The 20,560-nt window shown below is 38.8% G+C and overlaps 1 protein-coding gene across 4 annotated transcripts in view; it reads right to left on the bottom strand.

The window, feature by feature from the left end:
* The window catches only part of LOC127438667 (E3 ubiquitin-protein ligase RNF123-like), a 228,276-nt gene that overhangs the window by 123,676 nt on the left and 84,040 nt on the right, over positions 1 to 20,560 (bottom strand). For all 4 annotated transcript variants that reach the window (XR_007896785.1, XM_051694399.1, XM_051694400.1 and 1 more), the window contains 2 exons: positions 11,707 to 11,782; positions 8,618 to 8,702 (listed from right to left, as the gene is read on the bottom strand). Coding sequence is in view for 3 of the 4 variants with exons in the window: in XM_051694399.1 (XP_051550359.1) it covers positions 8,618 to 8,702; positions 11,707 to 11,782 (161 nt within the window). In the remaining variant the exon portion in view is untranslated. The remainder of the gene's footprint in view (positions 1 to 8,617; positions 8,703 to 11,706; positions 11,783 to 20,560) is intronic.

Here is a 20,560-nt window from a genome sequence, read left to right as displayed (position 1 = left end):
GTTTAATATTTTAACATGGACCAATAAACTTAAGTGACTCTTATTCCAGAATGGTTGCTTTTAATTTCAAGCTTGATTTCTATGCTTGAAATCAAATTAGTGGGCCAAACCACACAAATTGCAGACCTGAATACCAATGCGATCAAGACATGCATACAATAGAAGTAAATTAGCACATAAATCATTTTATTGAAGTTGGATTATTCCAATAGAATTTAGAGTACGAAAAACACCATGACAACAGCCCAGCGCCTCAAGCAAGTGTAGACTTCAGCGGGAATTCAGGAAGTGGGAAGGTGCCAGGTGTCACACCAATTATTTCCTCATTAACAATTTTGTACTGGGTATTACATGCCAAATTTAGCAGCAGTTTCAGATTGTCACCAACTACCATGTAATGATAGCAAAGGTGTTTCTTAGGCAATTTTCTATCCACTATATTTTTTACAGGATGAGAAATAACATAATAACAACATGAGTTTTGGGGCATTTGTTGGTATTCTTTCATAAATCAAAGTGAAATTTCAGCCGTATTGCATGGACATAAAGGCAAGAAGCTGCCTGGCTATTTGAGAACAAGATAATACATCAACTAAAATTTAGTTAGGGCTTTTAACCATTTTTATAAGTATTTTAAAACACTTCTAATCGCTCAAAAAAAAAAAAAAAAAAAAAAAAGTGAGGAAGGTTCTTTTTCACTGTAGCTTTTACCTGAGGTGTTGGGATGAGCGTAGCTGTTTTATCAAGTTTGTAAAGGTCATCTTCTAAGGACTGATCTCTTGTGTTCACCTGTAAACGAAAGTAACCTTGCCAACTCAGTGTCTGTTTTGTGTGTGTACAGGGCTTGTGTGACCTTAGAAAAGACCTTATAAGACCTTATAAAACAGAGAAGCACAAGTAGAAGTCTGGTGACATTCAAAGAAAAGGTCACATCTCATCAGAGCACATTGAAGAGAGATGCTAGGCCATCGTGAGAAGATAACACAACGCCACAGTTCAGCTGAGAGCAGCATTCTTGCTAATTGGTTTAGTTGATGTAGGCTATCTTTCAACAGTATGATGGCTATAAGAGACAAAGTAAAAAATAAATAAATAAATGGAAAAAATTATATATATACACACACATACATACACACAGTACTCACCAGCCACTTTATTAGGTACACTTGTACATCTATTTATTCATGCAATTATCTAATCAGCCAATCGTGTGGCAGCAGTGAAATGTATAAAATCATGCAGATATGGATCAGGAGCTTCAGTTAATATTCACATCAACCATCAGTATGGGGAAAAAAATGTGATCTCAGTGATTTAGACTGTGGCATGATTGTTGGTACCAGACAGGCTGGTTTGAGTATTTTTGTAACTGCTGGTCTCCTGGGATTTTCACATGCAACAGTCTGTAGTGTATAGCAAATGGTGCGAAAAAAAATAAAAACATCCAACGAGCAGCAGTTCTGTGGGCGAAAACAGCTTATTATTACAGAGGTCAGAGGAGAATGGCCAGACAGGTCCAAGCTGACAGTAAACCAAATAAACTTGCATTACAACAGTGCTGTGCAGAAAAGCATTTCTGAATGTACAACACGTTGAACATTGAGGCGGATGGGCTACAGCAGCAGAGGACCACTCCGGGTACCACTACTGTCAGCTAAGAACAGGAAACTGAGGCTGCAGTGGTCACAGGCTCACCAAAACTTGACAGTAGACAATTGGAAAAACATCGCCTGGTCTGAAAAATCTTGATTTCTGCTGAGGTACACAAATGGTAGGTCCACTGCAGCCTCAGTTTTCTGTTCTTGGCTGACAGAACCCAACGTGGTCTTCTGCTGTTGTAGCCCCTCCGCCTCAAGGTTCGACATGCTGTGCATTCTGAGATGCTCTTCTGCTCAATACAATTGTACAGAGCGGTTATCTGAGTTAACATAGTCTTTCTGTCAGCTCAAACCAGTCTGGCCATTCTCCACTGACCTCTGTCATCAACAAGGCATTTTGTCCACAGAACTGCCGCTCAATGGTTGTTTTTTGTTTTTCGCACCATTCTCTATACACACTAGAGACTGCTGTGTGTGAAAATCCCAGGAGTTCAGCAGTTACAGAAATACTCAAACCAGCCTGGCACCAACAATCATGGTCTAAATCACTGAGATCCAATTTTTTCCCCATTCTGATGGTTGATGTGAACATTTATTGAAGCTCCTGACCCTTTTCTGCATGATGTTATACATTACACTGCTGCCACACGATTGTCTGATTAGATAATCGCATGAATAAGTAGATGTACAGGTGTACCTAATAAAGTGGGCAGTGAGTGTATATACTGTATAGATAGTATTTGGTTACATCATCAACACGCCCACCCGCCGCCATATTGTCTGTAGACACTGGGTAAACAAAGCTGTGCGTTTCGCTGGTACCAACGAGAAAAACAAAAACATTGCAAACATTGTGACCATAGAAAGCACTGAAGTGTACATTGTATAATATTTATGAGCTATTATTTAGTTATGAGAAGATAAAAATGGAGATAAACTTAATTGGTGGATTTGATCCTTCATGTGCTGCTAAGATAAACGCTTCCAATTCTGATATTATTAACATTCCTCAATACTTGATGCACACAAATGGAGCTTAAATGATCCAGGAACTAGACATTCAAGTCTCTACAATCATGTCATGTTGAGGGAGGTGGGGCCTCCATGGATCTGACTTGTTGGTCCAGCACATCCCACAGATGCTCAATCGGATTGAGATCTGGGGAATTTGGAGGCCAAGGCAACACCGTGAACTCTTTGTCATGTCCCTCAAACCATTCCTGAACAATTTTTGCAGTGTGGCAGGGCGCATTATCCTGCTAAATGAGGCCACTGTCATCAGGGAATACTGTTGCCATGAAGGGGTGTATGTGGTCTCCAACAATCTTTAGGTAGGTGGTACATGTCAAAGTGACATCCACATAAATGCCAGGACCCAATGTTTCCCCGCAGAACACTGACCAGAGCATCACACTACCTCTGCCGGCCTGCCTTCTTCCCATGGTGCATCAGCTGCCATCTCTTCCCCAGGTAAACGACACACACGCACCCAGCCGTCCACATGATCTAAAAGAAAACGTGATTCATCAGACCAGGCAACCTTCTTCCATTGCTCCACGGTCCAGTTCTGACGCTCACGTGCCCATTGTAGGCAATTTCAGTGGACAGGGGTCAGCATGGGCAATTTTACCGGTCTGTGGCTTAGCAGCCCCATACGCAGCAAGCTGCAATGCACTGTGTTCTGACACCTTTCTATCATGGCCAGCATTACGTTTTTTTCAGCAATTTGTGCTACAGTAGCTCTTCTGTGGGATCAGACCAGACCAGACCCCACGCACATCAATGAGCCTTGGGGGCCCATGACCCTGTACCGAGTTCACCGGTTGTCCTTCCTTGGACCACTTTTGGTAGGTACTAACCACTGCATACAGGGAACACCCCACAAGACCTGCCGTTTTGGAGATGCTCTGACCCAGTCGTCAAGCCATCACAATTTGGCCCTTGTCAAAGTCGCTCAGATCCTTACGCTTGCCCATTTTTCCTGCTTCCAACACATGAAATTCAAGAACTGACTGTTCACTTGCTGCCTAATATATCCCACCCCTTGACACAAACACACATATATATATATATATATATATATATATATATATATATATATATATATATATATATATAATCAATCAATAAATAAAAAATCCAGAAAAAAGTATATATACAATACATTAATAAAAACAAAATGAAAAATAAATAAATACCAGGTAAAACATTTTTATTTCATTTTGTCACTTATATACCTACATAGAAAATACAAATCCGACATGCACCTAAAATATACTCCTGTTGGCAAAAAATATTTATCATTACTTGAACATGAATATTGCATTTTACTGCATAGTTTTGTGCACCATGTTCAGTAAATTGTGCCAATCTACAAATGAAGGAGAGCTTATTTTTCCAGAGTTAAATATAAATATCTCAAAAAGCATTCTTTGGAAGGCTAGTCCTGATTTTTGTTATCCTGGCATAATTAATTATTTCATGACCCAGACAAACTTCAAAGCTGTTCATTATTTGTTAACTTGAGTTAGCAGGATACAGGAATACATCTACGAAAGAGCTGTTTTTCAATGGATGTGCAAAACTCCTTTTTTTTTAGTAGGTGGACTAAAAACACAAGCTGCATCCCAATTTGCATACTTATTTGTATAAAATTCACACTTTAAATAATACTTTACTGCTTGAAAGTACATGGGTCATACCCAAAAGAAAGTGCCATTTATGCTAATGCTGTGCTATTTTTAATTATTTAATTTTATTGTATTTATTTTTTCATTTGAAAAGTTTACTGCTGAACTATTTTCCCAAAGTATTAGGACCATAACTGGCATGGACATTGGCAAACCACTTTAGTGAGATTTGTTGAATGCAATACTCAGATTAGTGGCCAACAGAAACTTGCAAAGAACCAAGAGTTATTTATCATTCCTAAGCCTATGCTTAACCCTACCGCATCACAGTAAGTTTGGAATTTGTATCTTTATCATTTGAATAGATAACTGAGTGAATTTTGGTAGTATCACTGTTTGGTGTGCCTTGCAATATATTACACATTATAACTGAAAGGAATATAAAAAAAAAAAAAAAATGCATTGATTTCCCTTTCAAAACATTTGTGCCAACCCTGTTAGGTTAAAAAAGTTTCAAGGTTGAAAATCGGTGCAAAAATGTCTATAAACTTAAATAACAAATAACATTGTCTCACACCATATACAATGTATATTGTAAGTCCCCGATATAAGTGTAGCAACAAGACATTCAGTTGCATTGTTTTAATTAGGGGTGCAAGCTGTATCAGCAGCCGATGTATTATTCACCGACATCTGGGAAAATACAAATATATTTGCCGTGCCTTGCAGCGGACTTACAGATGATATTTTGCTATGTTTTTTTTTTTTTCTTTTTTAGTTTCTCAAATTGTGAATTTCAGGGGTCTCATTTATAAAATAGATTTGATCCTTCATTCCATGGATTTAATCCTTCGTCAAAAGTGAGGAACAAATCAGGATTCAATTTAATAGTTTTGAGTCCTACGAGTTAACAGGCAGATGTAGTATACGGTATGTAATATGCTAATTTTTGGAGGGTAGAGGAGGAGAGAATGGTTTAAAACATCTAAATCAGTATACAGACAGCTGAAAGCACCGCAACAGTCTCATCTTTAAAACCTAGTTGTTGTTGTTTTTTTTGTTTTTTTTTATCAATTCATCCTTTAGCCTCTTGTCTGCTGTTGAGGACATAAATAAAATAAAATAGAATAAATAAATAATAAATAAACTGAATGATTTGACTAAAATGCAGTGTACTCAAATGGCAAGAGCCAGCAGAAAAGAATAGCGGGAAAAAAATGTGCATGTAGTTTATACAAAATACTATTGCCATGTAGACTATGCATATTTCATTTTATATAAATGAGCATGTGAACCTCTTTTTGGTGGTGGGGGTGGAGGAATTAAGATTTAGCAATAATATGGACATCGGTTGAAGAACGGTGTAGATTTACAGCAAACACGGTCAATGAATGGATTTATTATTGATATTGAAGATGAATAACTGATGATTTGTTGTGTAGGCTGCATTATATGAGCAGAAACCAGTAGCTGCACTCACTTTTTAAGAAAGCTATGTCAACCACACAAGACCATTCCTTTTGAATAAGTGAACAAATGAATAACTTACACATGCACTTTTATTGTATTCTGTCCATGTGTGCATGATTTTAAGATGAATTTTGATTCATAAAGTGGGATGCATTTAAAAACATGTTTAGTGCAAATGGAACATTTAAGAAGTTGTAGTACATTCACATTTAAGATAATTTGACGAGTGTCTTTATAAATGAAGTCCCAGATTCTAAGCTTATAAAATGACACCTCTTTTTTCAAGTGAGCAGTTTTTGATTAATTAGCAAGAGCTACAATTTAAAGGGTTAAACGCTAAAAGTTAAATTATCGGTTATCAGAATCGACCACAATAACTTGTGAATTACTGTATCTGTTATCGGTATCGGCAACAACGAGCTGTGAATTATCAGTTACCAGTATCTGCCACAATGATTCTGCGAATTATGGGTTAAAGTATCAGGCCACAATGAGCTGTGAATGACCAATTTTCATATCGGTCAAAATAAGATGTGAAGTATCGGTTATCAGTATCGGCCACAATGATCTGTGAATTACAAGTTTTCAGTATCGGCCACAATGAGTTGTGAATTATCGGTTATCGTAACGGCCACAATGAGTTGTGAATTATCGGTTATTGTATCGGCCACAATGAGCTGTGAATTATTGGTTATCGTAACGGCCACAATGAGTTGTGAATTATTGGTTATCGTAACGGCCACAATGAGTTGTGAATTATCGGTTATCGTATCGGCCACAATGAGCTGTGAATTATCGGTTATCGTATCGGCCACAATGAGTTGTGAATTATTGGTTATCGTATCGGCCACAATGAGTTGTGAATTATTGGTTATCGTAACGGCCACAATGAGTTGTGAATTATCGGTTATCGTATCGGCCACAATGAGCTGTGAATTATCGGTTATCGTAACGGCCACAATGAATTGTGAATTATTGGTTATCGTATCGGCCACAATGAGTTGTGAATTATTGGTTATCGTATCGGCCACAATGATATGTGAATTACAAGTTTTCAGTATCGGCCACAATGAGTTGTGAATTATTGGTTATCGTATCGGCCACAATGAGTTGTGAATTATCGGTTATCGTATCGGCCACAATGAGTTGTGAATTATTGGTTATCGTATCGGCCACAATGAGTTGTGAATTATCGGTTATCATATCGGCCACAATGAGTTGTGAATTATTGGTTATCGTATCGGCCACAATGAGCTGTGAATTACCAATTTTAGTTTTGGCCACAATGAGCTGTAAATTATTCGTTATCGGTAATGCCCACAATGAGCTGTGACTATCGATTATCAAGATTGGGCACAATCGGGAGTTGTGAAATATTGGTTAACATATCAACCAAAATGAGCTTTGAATTATCTGTTATCAGTCAACTAGACTTGTGAATTATCGGTTACTGTAACAGCCCAGAAATTCCATATCTTTGCATCCCTTGTTTTAATTTTGTAGATTCATGCTGGGTAGCTCAGCCCACGGTGAAATCTTATTTGTCCAAAATCCCACTCTGCATAGCTGTATTTTAAGCAACAAATATTTTCTGATCGTTCTGATTTAGATATAAACATTGAACTATAGACAAACAAAGATTCAGACAGGGTTTCCACACTTTTTTCCCCAATTAATTTCCAATGAGTTTTCCTTGACCTTTCTGTTCGTTTGTTATTACTGGACAAGGATGCTAAAAAATAATTCTGTTTCCGATCAATTCGTAAATGAATGTTTTAGAACGATTTCTTAACATGTTTAACTGGTTGAGTGAAAAGAATTGACAAAACATTTGCTCACAAATTGGAGAACACAATGGCTTACAAGCATGTTTTGCTCTGCAATATCCAGCCAATTAAATATTTTACTATTTACTAAAGAAATGCCCATGACTCAAGATTGGGTTTTTTTTTTTATTTTATTTTGATGACTTTTCCAGGCCTGAAAAACAAAGTTTCCTGATATTTCCACATTTTCCATGAACATTTCTACAAATCACTAGCCCACAGTGGAAACAACATTTCAAATGCCAGCAATGTAACAAATCCAGTTTAAAAAGACACTGAAAGTGAGAGCGATCATGATGGATTAGAGACTCCATTTGTCCTTTCTGAGGTCTCTCAGAAGTCTAATTTCTTTCAACATGAGCCCGTTATTAGATTTCACCTCTCCACAGTCTGTCCCAAATCCTGTTGCTCTGACCCTCTTCTCAGCCCACATACACACAACAGGGATGTGGTGGGTGTCCAACTTCCCCCCAGGCAACAGAACATGCAATTAACTGTTGACTGCTTCAAAAAGAACAGACCAAAGTCACACAGCTCCCCTGCCAACACACACAAACCTCTGCCGTATGCCCATTTACACAGAACAAATGTGCTTTCCCCAGTTTTCAAAAAGAAAAATGGCTCTCAAATCAGACAAAGTCAGACACCTGGTGTAACTGTTATTGATCAAATCCACACAGACCCAATAAAAATAGAAATTGGGTCTGTAACACTATAATGGACTCTCCATTACACTCTAGGAGATATTTTGCTCTCCGCCAAAAACCAAAACCAGTCCAGAAGAGATTACACTTTCAAATACCACATGCAGGCCCCTTCATGTCAAATAAAGGGGTCTGATACCACTGATATTTAAGTTGATTTTTTTTTTCTTCCTTTTTTTTTTTTTTTTTTTTTGCAAAGGTAACTAAATTGGGGGAAAAAATAAGCAATGTCTGACATTTTCATTTATATTATACATTTTAATTATTCAATGAATTCTGGCTTTGATTAGCATCTTCTAAATCTACCTTAGTATAAATTCTGTCCAACAAAACTTAAAATTAAGTTTTAAAATTCAGAGTAAAATAAAGAAACAAAGCCATAAACTTACCCATGCTTGTCTGAGTCTACCAGAATACACACTAATATCCCCGTAACAGCCACTAAGATGGGGTAATGATCAACACTCTCCAGACCTATACACAAATAAGAAAAATGGTTTAGTGCAGTGGAAGCAGCTTTGGAAATGTAGCTTCCCAAGCAAAAAGCTACACATAACTTAAAAGCAGAGAAACTACAGTCAAACTACTCTTTTGAAAAAGTTGTTAGCCACACCACAAGCAACTAACAAAAGTAACCATAGGCCTATCTTTTGAAATACTGTATATAATTACCAGATAATACAATAAATTTTTTCAATTGGAGCTGTATTTATCTGGCACAATCTCAAGAAGGTTGGATAGCATTAAAGTGGAACATATAGGCCTACATTTTCAATAAATAAAACAAAACTAGAAAACACAAATTTACATAACTGATAACAATGAGCGTGTTTGCACACACCGATTATGCTTAATAAGCTGACAATGTGTATGGTCATGTAAACACATTAAACGGAGTTCCTTTATCAAGTAAGGTCGTAAACGGCGTAAGAATAAACATTACGCTGATTCTGTGTTGCATGTAAACACCTTTACCGGCGTTCTTCCCGGCTTATCCAATGTATGCTTAAGTTGTGTGCATGCCTCTTAACGGTTTGATGTCAAAAGCAGAGAATTAAGCAATTATTTACAATGTCACGTAAATGCAGATTTCTTGCTTTGTTGGATTTTTTAAAATGGGCTCAATGATGAACTTTTCAATACTAAAATATGATGTAAAATGACGCACATGGACTCTGTGATTTTTACTGGTCCATTAGTGGCATTACTGCCAACAGTGCTCATCACTTTTTTCAGCCATCTTGGTCCCAGACGTATTTTTCCCATTAATTTTTTCCACAGCTTTAAGTTGATATCAAACTTTGATTTGAAATGAAAAAAAGGATTTGGAAACTGGACAAAAAGACTAAAGGTACAAGGCTGTGTACTTAACTGTGTACTGTGTCTTTAATGGGGGAACAAACAACAATTATGAAACTATTCATTTAAAATTGATGAAAATAGGTATTGAATCAATATATTTTAAGTTTATAGCAAAATAAACAAACTATTTTGAGAAGATTTACCACTATTTATTTGAAAAATTAACTTGTTACTTTAAAAACGACAGATTTGAAAACAGCTGAACTACTATAACGTCTTAGAGCGCAACAGTCTGGTTCCGGAAATAAAATTCCCATTAATTTCTTCCAAAGACGAATTGATTTTCAACACTAACTTATAAACCTTTAAAGACAGACATAACTTGAGCTCTGAGGTTGTTCATCGTTGGTATATGCTTACGTTGAAGCCATCAGTTTGCCTTATTTCAACTTAATTGTTTAAAAATCGTGTTTAATGTTGGAATTCTTGTTGAACAACTACATTACCCATGGTCCAGCAGAGAAAGCTTCACCAATCAGAGAACCGCGGCCAACAAAGTCCATGAAACTAGCCCGGAAGTGACCGCCCACTTCCATGACGCACTCTAAATGATGCAAACAAGTCGGTCTCCCTGCACTCTCAAACTGCTTATATATTTGTGTATATCGGAATGTTTCACAATAAACGTAAACTATATTGTTTCTATACTTATAATCAACAACCTAAAATCATTAGTTCTATAAATTTCCATAGTTTTATTTTCGTCATTCATGGGATTGTAGTTCGAGCTCTCATGAAAGATGGTAAGTACACAGACTTGTACCTTTTTCTTTTAATCCGATTTTCAAATAATGTTTTGCCTTAAAACAAAGTCTGTAATGTTGTGATTCACCTCGAAGCTGGTTGGTTTGGTTCATGCTTTACAACTCTTTAATGGAGGATTTGATGAAAAGTGTATGGAAGAAATTAATGGGAAAAATACCTCTGGAACCCAGATGGCTGAAAAAGTGGGCGGGTACTGTTGCGCTCTATTGAAAAATACTATGTTTAGCTAGATTTTCCCCTATACTGTTTGAATGGTTCAGATCATTTCATTTTTTGTTCATTTACTAAAGTAACTATGAACTTTTATATTAAAAATTCAGTCAATACAGTCTAAAATCAACTACAAAACGTTATACTTTAAAAGGCAACACTTGATGTTATGTTCTTGTTTGTAACTACATTTTGACATGACATCGAGTCGCACACTTTAGAAGAAAATGACTTTCAAACAAAAAGGCTGTTTCGTGCAATTTCAGTTTTAGACCATTTTCTACCTGCAAAGTGATTTTCTGAAGTGCAGGTCAATGGAGTGCAAGCAGCAAACTTTCAAGAGAACAGACAAGGTCTGCCTATTTTTTTTTTTCTTCCAAGGACACCAAATATACAACATTTTCTCAGAAGTTTAATGCTAGGAATGTCTGTAAATATCATTATGGCACAGTCAATCATGGAACAGATTTTAGAAATGATGGGGAATACATCAAGTGGTGATGAAATCTAAATCCACTAAAACCCAAAGATAGTAATTCTTCTCAAACAGTATTTTATGATCCATACCAGGTTGACCCAGGTCATATTGTGCTATATAATAACAACTGCTCTTCAAACAAGACTATTTTAAATACATTGAGTGTCATGGTGGAAAATTGTCCCTTCGCTCTGAGGACTGTCCCAATATCCTTTGGCAGAATTGGATTATGTTTCCGCACTAAATCGCTGTCTAATCTCTTGACCCATTGCTCCAATATCATTCCCTGAGCACGCAGACTGACTTCCCAAACTTCCGAAAGGTGACATGAAGATCATTGCAGAATGAATATTAAATTATGTCTTTGTTCAGGGACTTGAAACAAGATGCTAAAAAAAGGAACACAAAGTCGACTGGTAGGTTAGGTAACAAACCATATTTTAGCCCATAGGGAACACGATCAAAGACAAACCGAAGTACAGTACATGAGAGGTCCAATTTGGTACATTATGAACTTGAGAAATATAATTGCAGTCAAGTGCATACTCTAGTGCGTATCTTAGTATGCACTCTCATGTTTGATGCTTCACACAATTTGCATGAATCTAAGAATTTTTCTATTATTTGTTTCCTTCAAAACGAAAAGAGATTGGTAAGCATTACCTGGAAGACGCAAGTTGACCACTCGGTCAAACAGGTTTCGTTCTGCCGTGACTCGATTTAACACTTGGTTCAGGAGCTGCAGGGTAAAGACACAAAAAGCAGCATTAGGCCTTACAATGTAAATGCAGCATTTGTGTTTTTAGTAACTGCTGCAACAAACAGCAAAGGAACTGGATTAAATCAAAACAGAAAGTTACACGTTCACAAGGGCGTAGACTCAGAGTAAAAAATAAAAATTGTGCACACGCACAATTGTCATTATTGTATTTGATTAAATAATTTATTCAAGGAGCAGCTTGTTTTCAGTCTTTTATTGTCATGTGTGAAACAGAAGGAAGTGCTCCACAAGATGCTCTTTATTTTTGCAGCTAATTTTGCAAAATGTTGCACTTAATTTGCAATACTTGAATCTTTAAAATACTACAAATATTAAAATTAAATAATATGTATACATTAATATAATACTTATACCATACTTACTGTATATATACTGTAATATATTAATACTGCACTGTAAGTGTTGGGTCTGTGCAAGCCACCTACTGACAGCTGTGCCCCCCACCCCCCACCACCACTCCCCCACTTTTAAAATGACTGCTACGCCCCTGCACGTTCACGCAGTCGGTGGGGTGGATTCGGGAAAGATTTTTCTCCTCAAGGATATGCAGACGCATGCTGAGCTCACAGGTGTGTTTCAATTAAACCCTGATTACAAGCTGCAGGTGAACGGAAGCTCCGCTAGGAACAAAGCCCACACAATCGCTGTGAGAAAAACCCACCTGAAAATTCCCTTTTAAACCTTAAACTTGCAAAGGCCCTGAGAACAAGATACTCGCACTCCTCATTCATATACCAGGGTGACTCTCACAAAACCTGTCAAAACATATCTGGGTCATGTTTAATTCTGAAATTAAAAGAAAGAAACAAGACACTAAATTTTGCTAAAAGAAAATTAAGCCTTTTAAGCCTAATTAGAACATCTGAGATTATTTTGCATAACAAATAAGTACATTAATTTCTTAAAAAAAATTATAATTACTATAATGTGAAAAAAGATATTTATACTGTATATTGTTTAAATTGTAGTGTTTACTACAATTATCAGTGTATTGTTTGTTGTACTGCCTTTATGCTAAATTAAATAAAAACATTGTTTTACAGTAATTTTATAAATATATTAAGAGTGTAAATATATATATATATATATATATATATATATATATATATATATATATATATATATACACACTATATTGCCAAAAGTATTCGCTCACCCATCCAAATAATTGAATTCAGGTGTTCCAATCACTTCCATGGCCACAGGTGTATAAAATGAAGCACCTAGGCATGCAGACTGCTTCTACAAACATTTGTGAAAGAATGGGCCGCTCTCAGGAGCTCAGTGAATTCCAGCGTGGTACTGTGATAGGATGCCACCTGTGCAACAAGTCCAGTCGTGAAATTTCCTCGCTACTAAATATTCCACAGTCAACAGTCAGTGGTATTATAACAAAGTGGAAGCGATTGGGAATGACAGCAACTCTGTAAAATGACAGAGCGGGGTCAGCGGATGCTGAGGCACATAGTGCGCAGAGGTCGCCAACTTTCTGCAGAGTCAATCGCTACAGACCTCCAAAGTTCATGTGGCCTTCAGATTAGCTCAAGAACAGTGTGTAGAGAGCTTCATGGAATGGGTTTCCATGGCCGAGCAGCTGCATCCAAGCCATACATCACCAAGTGCAATGCAAAGCGTCGGATGCAGTGGTGTAAAGCCACTGGACTCTAGAGCAGTGGAGACGCGTTCTCTGGAGTGACGAATCACGCTTCTCCATCTGGCAATCTGATGGACGAGTCTGGGTTTGGCGGTTGCCAGGAGAACGGTACTTGTCTGACTGCATTGTGCCAACTGTGAAGTTTGGTGGAGGGGGGATTATGGTGTGGGGTTGTTTTTCAGGAGCTGGGCTTGACCCCTTAGTTCCAGTGAAAGGAACTCTGAATGCTTCAGCATACCAAGAGATTTTGGACAATTCCATGCTCCCAACTTTGTGGGAACAGTTTGGGGATGGCCCCTTCCTGTTCCAACATGACTGCGCACCAGTGCACAAAGCAAGGTCCATAAAGACATGGATGAGTGAGTCTGGTGTGGAAGAACTTGACTGGCCTGCACAGAGTCCTGACCTCAACCCGATAGAGCACCTTTGGGATGAATTATAGCGAAGACTGCGAGCCAGGCCTTCTCATCCAACATCAGTGTCTGACCTCACAAATGCGCTTCTGGAAGAATGGTCAAAAATTCCCATAAACACACTCCTAAACCTTGTGGAAAACCTTCCCAGAAGAGTTGAAGCTGTTATAGCTGCAAAGGGTGGGCCGACGTCATATTAAACTCTACAGATTAAGAATGGGATGTCACTTAAGTTCATATGCGTCTAAAGGCAGATGAGCGAATACTTTTGGCAATATAGTGTATGTGTGTGTGTGTGTGTGTGTGTGTGTGTGTGTGTGTATAAAAATATATATATATGCATTTTTAAATTAAAATTAAATAACTAAATTAGTATATTGTTTAAGCGATTTGAATTATGGGGACACTAGAAATGTCCTCATAAACCACATGTATAGCATAATACCCTTGTAATTACCAGTTTGTAGTTGTTCTAAAAAATGTCCTCGTAAACCACCCAAACATGATGCTTGGAATTGAGCCCAAACAGTTCAATCTTTGTTTCATCAGACCAGAGAATTTTGTTTCTCACAGTCTGAGAGTCCTTTAGGTGCTTTTTTCAAATTCCAAGCAGGCTTTCATGTGTATTGCCCTGAGGAGAGGCTTCCGTATGGACACTCTGCCATAAAGCCCAGATCGGTGGAGTGTTGCAGTGATGGCTGTCCTTCTGAAAGTCTCTCCCATCTCCACACATGATTTCTGGAGCTCAACCAGAGTGACCATCGGGTTCTTGATCACCTCTCTAACCAAGGCCCTTCTCCAACGATTGCTCAGTCTGAGGTCCCCAAATCGGGCAGCAAGCTCAAAGAAGACTTCTGGTTGACATGACTTCGCCAAGATGGCGCCGAGTATGGCTGCTGCGTTGTGAGCTCCGACAGAAGAGTTTTTTGTTTGTTTTGTTTACAATTCTTATGTTTTTTGTCTTGGATGTTGTCTGCCTTATTGTCTACAACAGACAAATATTTCTGGACACTAGTTCTGCAATTACACATCGTAAACCAGACCTTAAAAGACCCGCTGTTTAGAAACACGTCAGCTGAGCCCTTTGTCTGGGCAGCCCGTCTGCGGAAACGCAGGAGGAAAAAGGGAAATAGAGCCGGCGTTCTCATCAGAGTAAGACGTCGTGCAAATCGACCCCCGCTACCCAGTATTCTACTGGCAAATGTTCAGTCTCTGGACAACAAGCTCTGCGAGCTGAGAGTGCAAATCTCTTTCTAATGAGAGACAAGGGACTGCTGCATTATCTGCCTTACAGAAACTTGGATGTCTGCGGAGATTCCAGACTCAGCCATCGAACCCGCGGGGTTCTTCCTGCACCGAGCGGACAGAGCGAAAGACCTCTCAGGTAAAAGCAGAGGTGGTGGTGTATGTTTTATGATCAACAAATCCTGGTGTGATCAGAGGAACGTACATTCTATCAAGTCTTTCTGCTCTCCTGATCTGGAATTTCTCATGCTTCTGCGTCAACCATTCTGGCTACCAAGGGAATTCACAGTGGTCATTATCACAGCTGTGTACATCCCGCCACAAGCCGACACAGACCGGGCACTCAAGGAACTGTATGGGATTATAAGCAAGCAGGAAACCGCGCACCCTGAGGCTGCGTTCATTGTGACCGGGGACTTTAACAAAGCCAATCTCAAATCAATCGCACCAAAATACCACCAACACATCAGTTTCAACACACGAGGGAACCGGGTTTTGGACCATTGCTACTCTCCCTTCCGGGATGGCTACAAATCCCTCCCCCGCCCACCATTTGGCAAATCGGACCACTCCTCCATTCTGCTTCTGCCCGCTTACAGGCAAAAACTGAAACAGGAAGCACCCGCCCTCCGAACGATGCAGTGCTGGTTGGACCAATCAGACTCTACGCTACATAAAAAAGTGTTTCATAAAAAAGTGCGTAGAGGATGTTTTTCCGTCCAAAACAATACGGATCTACCGGAACCAGAAACCTTGGATTAATAGCGATGTTCGTGCGGCACTTAATGCGCAGACCTCCGCTTTAATTCCGGGAACACGGAGGAGCATAAACAAGCCAGGTATGCCCTCCGAAAAACTATCAGAGCAGCAAAACGCCAGTACAGGAACAAGATTGAAGGACAATTTAACACCACCAACTCTAGAAGCATGTGGCAGGAAATTAATATCATCACGGACTTTGAAGGGAATAAAAACTCAGCCGTGAACACCGCTGCCTCTCTCCCGGATGAGCTAAATACTTTTTATGCACGTTTCAAGGGAAATAACACCGCCCTCGCGGAGAGAGCTCTCGTGGCCGAAGCTACAGAGGTTAGTTCACTCTCCGTCTCTGTAGCGGATGTAACCCGATCCTTCCGATGGGTGAATATCTGTAAAGCCGCGGGTCCAGACAGCATTCCGGGCTGCGTCATCAGAGCGTGCGCGAACCAACTGGCTGGTGTTTTATGGACATTTTCAACCTTTCCCTCTCCTTGTCTGTAGACCCCACATGCTTTAAAACATCCACCATTGTGCCTGTACCAAAGCAATCCAAAATCACTTAAATGACTGGCGTCCTGTTGCTCTGACCCCCATCATCAGCAAATGCTTTGAGAGACTAATCAGAGATTACATCTGCTCTGTGCTGCCTCCATCACTAGACCCGCTGCAGTTTGCTTACCGCAACAACCGCTCCAGTGATGATACCATTGCATCTACAATACACACTGCTCTCTCCCACCTGGAAAAAGGAACATTTATGTGAGAATGCTGTTTGTAGACTACAGCTCAGCATTCAACACCATAGTGCCCTCCAAGCTTGATGAGAAACTCCGGGCTCTGGGCTTAAACAGCTCGCTGTGCAGCTGGATCCTGGACTTCCTGTCAAACAGACACCAGGTGGTTAGAATGGGCAGTAACATCTCCTCATTACTGACCCTCAACACTGGAGCCCCACAGGGCTGTGTTCTCAGCCCACTCCTGTACTCCCTGTACACACATGACTGTGTGGCAACACACAGCTCCAATGCCATCATTAAGTTTGCTGATGATACGATGGTGGTAGGTCAGATCACTGACAATGATGAAACAGCCTACAGAGAGGAGGTGCACACTCTGACACGCTGGTGTCAGGAGCACAACCTCTCCCTCAACGTCAGTAAGACAAAGGAGCTTGTGGTGGACTTCAGGAGAAGAGAAAGTGAACACAGCCCCATCACCATCAATGGAGCACCAGTGGAAAGAGTCAGTGGCTTCAAGTTCCTGGGTGTCCACATCACTGAGGAACTCACATGGTCTGTCCACACTGAGGCCGTTTGTGAAGAAGGCCATCAGCGCCTCTTCTTCCTAAGACGGCTGAGGAAGTTTGGAATGAACCACCACATCCTCACACGGTTAAACACCAGCACTGTAGAGCATCCTGATTGGCTGCATCTCCGCCTGATACGGCAATAGCACTGCCCACAACCGCAAAGCCCTGCAAAGTGTGGTGCGAACTGCCAGACACATCATCGGAGGTGAGCTTCCCAGACTTTTGAACTCTTGATCTCTCACGATCAATATACATCAGCACTGCACTTTATTAATCTTATTATGTCACACTGGACTGTCATAAATTATATTCTCTCTTAACAACACACTGGCAACTGACTATCAACCGACAGCCTGAATGTCAATACAGTACAATACAACCTACTGTACATTTTATATATACTACATATACTATTTTTTATTGTATAATGTGTATTCTATATTGTGTGTATTGTATAATGTACATTATATGATATTATTTGTATACTGTGTTGTGTGTAATTATGTGTATATTAGATTTTAAATTGTGTTGTGTAAATCTGAAGTTTATTGTAAATTGGCATATGTCTCATCACTGTCATGACTGCTATGTTGCTTGAAACTGCACCCAAGAATTCCACACAATATTGCATTTGTGTACATGGTTGTGTGATAATAAAAGTGATTTGATTTGATTTAAGAATTATGGAGGCCACTGTGCTCTTGGGAACCTGAAAAAAAATTTGTAGCCTTCCCCAGATCTGTGCCTCGACACAATCCTGTCTCTGAGCTCTGCAAGCAGTTCCTTTGACCTCATGGCTTGGTTTTTGCTCTGATATGCATTTTCAGCTGTGACACCTTAAATAGACAGGTGTGTGCCTTTCCAAATCATGTCCAATCAATTGAAATTGCACAGGTGGACTCCAATCAAAGTGTAGAAACATCTCAAAGATGATCCAGAGAAATGGGAAGCACCTGAGCTAAATTTCAAGTGCCATTGCAAAGGGTCTGAATACTTATGTCAATGTGATATTTCAGTTATTCTTTTCAATAATTTTGTTTAATATCATCTGTTTTTTGCTTTGTCATTATGGGGTATGGAGTGTAGATTGATTTGAAAAATAAATAATTGAAAGTATTTTAGCATAAGGCTGCAACATAACTATATATATATATATATATATATATATATATATATATATATATATATATATATATATATCAGAATCAGAATGAGCTTTATTGCCAAGTATGCTTACACATACAAGGAATTTGTCTTGGTGACAGGAGCTTCCAGTACACATCAATACAAAAACAGCAACAAGACTTTTAAAAAATAATTAAAATTGAATAAAAAATAGATAAATATTGAAAAGAAAAAAATATAGAATACACAATAGACAATATATATATATATATATACATACATACATACATACACTACCGGTCAAAAGTTTTGAAACACTCATTCTTTATTATAATTTTTTTCACATTATAGAATAATAGTAAAGTCATCAAAACTATGGAATAACATAAATGGAACTATGGGAATTGTGTTGTGACTAAACAAAATCCAAAAGAAATCCTTATATTTTAACATCTTCAAAGTAGTCACCCTTTGCTTAGAATTTGCAGACATGTACTCTTGACAATTTCTCAACCAACTTCTTGAGATATCACCCTGGGATGCTTTTTAAACAATATTGAAGGAGTTCCCATCTATGTTGGGCACTTATTGGCTGCTTTTGTTTATTATTTGGTCCGAGTCATCAATTTCAAAAAACATTTTTTTTTTTTATTACATTTTAGTTTTATAATGAAATAAATTAATATGGTGGCACAATTATATTTTTGTCTACAAAACTAATTTCAAACATTTAAGCATACGCATTCAGATCAAAAGATTTTTAAGATCATGAGAAACATTTCAGTCAAGTGATTCAAAACTTTTGACCGGTAGTGTATATACATACATACATACATATACACATATATACACATATACATACAGTTGTTCTCAAAAGTTTGCATACCCTTGGAGAATTGGTAATATATGTACCATTTTTAAAGAAAACATGAGTGAGCAGGCAAAACACATTTCTTTTATTTCTTATGGGATTCATATTCAACTGTAGGTTATAACAGAATGGCACAATCATAAAACAAAACATGGCAACAAAGAAAAAAATGAAATGACCCCTGTTCAAAAGTCTGCATACCCTTAGTTCTTAATACTGTGTATTGCCCCCTTTAGCATCAATGACAGCGTGCAGTCTTTTGTAATAGTTGTCTATGAGGCCCCAAATTCTTGCAGGTGGTATAGCTGCCCATTTGTCTTGGCAAAATGCCTCCAGGTCATGCAAAGTCTTTGGTCGTCTTGCATGATCCGCACGTTTGAGATCTCCCCAGAGTGGCTCGATGATATTAAGGTCAGGAGACTGTGATGGCCACTCCAGAACCTTCACCTTTTTCTGCTGTAACCACTGGAGGGTCAACTTGGCCTTGTGCTTAGGGTCATTGTCATGCTGGAAAGTCCAAGAGCGTCCCATGCGCAGCTTTCATGCAGAAGAATGCAAATGGTCTGCCAATATTTTCTGATAACATGCTGCATTCATCTTGCCACCAATTTTCACAAGATTCCCCGTGCCTTTAGAGCTCACACACCCCCAAAACATCAGTTAGCCACCACCAAGCTTCAGAGTGAGGATGGTATTTGTTTCACTATAGGCCTTGTTGACCCCTCTCCAAACATAGTGCTTATGGTTGTGACCAAAAAGCTCTATTTTTGGTCTCATCACTCCAAATTACAGTGCGCCAGAAGCTGTGAGGCGTGTCAAGGTGTTGTCGGGCATATTGTAACTGGGCTTTTTTGTGGCATTGGCACAGTAAAGGCTTCTTTCTGGCAACTGGACCATGCAGCTCATTTTTGTTCAAGTATCTTCGTATTGTGCTCCTTGAAACAACCACACCGTCTTTTTCCAGAGCAGCCTGTATTTCTCCTGAGGTTACCTGTGGGTTTTTCTTTGTATCCCGAACAATTCTTCTGGCAGCTGTGGCTGAAATCTTTCTTGGTCTACCTGACCTTGGCTTGGTATCAAGAGATCCCCGAATTTTCCACTTCTTAATAAGTGATTGAACAGTACTGACTGGCATTTTCAAGGCTTTGGGTATCTTTGGGGAGCTAACAAACTCATTGACTATTTATACACAGACACTAATTGCAATTTAAAAAGCCACAGGTGTGGGAAATTAAACTTTAATTGCCATTTAAACCTGTGTGTGTCACCTTGTGTGTCTGTAACAAGGCCAAACATTCAAGGGTATGTAAGCCAAACAACTATGTGATAATAAATGGCTTCATATGATCGCTATCCTTAA

This window comes from Myxocyprinus asiaticus, chromosome 50 (assembly GCF_019703515.2).
Source record: "Myxocyprinus asiaticus isolate MX2 ecotype Aquarium Trade chromosome 50, UBuf_Myxa_2, whole genome shotgun sequence".
Taxonomy (NCBI): domain Eukaryota; kingdom Metazoa; phylum Chordata; class Actinopteri; order Cypriniformes; family Catostomidae; genus Myxocyprinus; species Myxocyprinus asiaticus.
The sequence above is the reverse complement of the archived record's forward strand: the minus strand, read 5'-3'. Positions and strand labels throughout refer to the sequence as shown.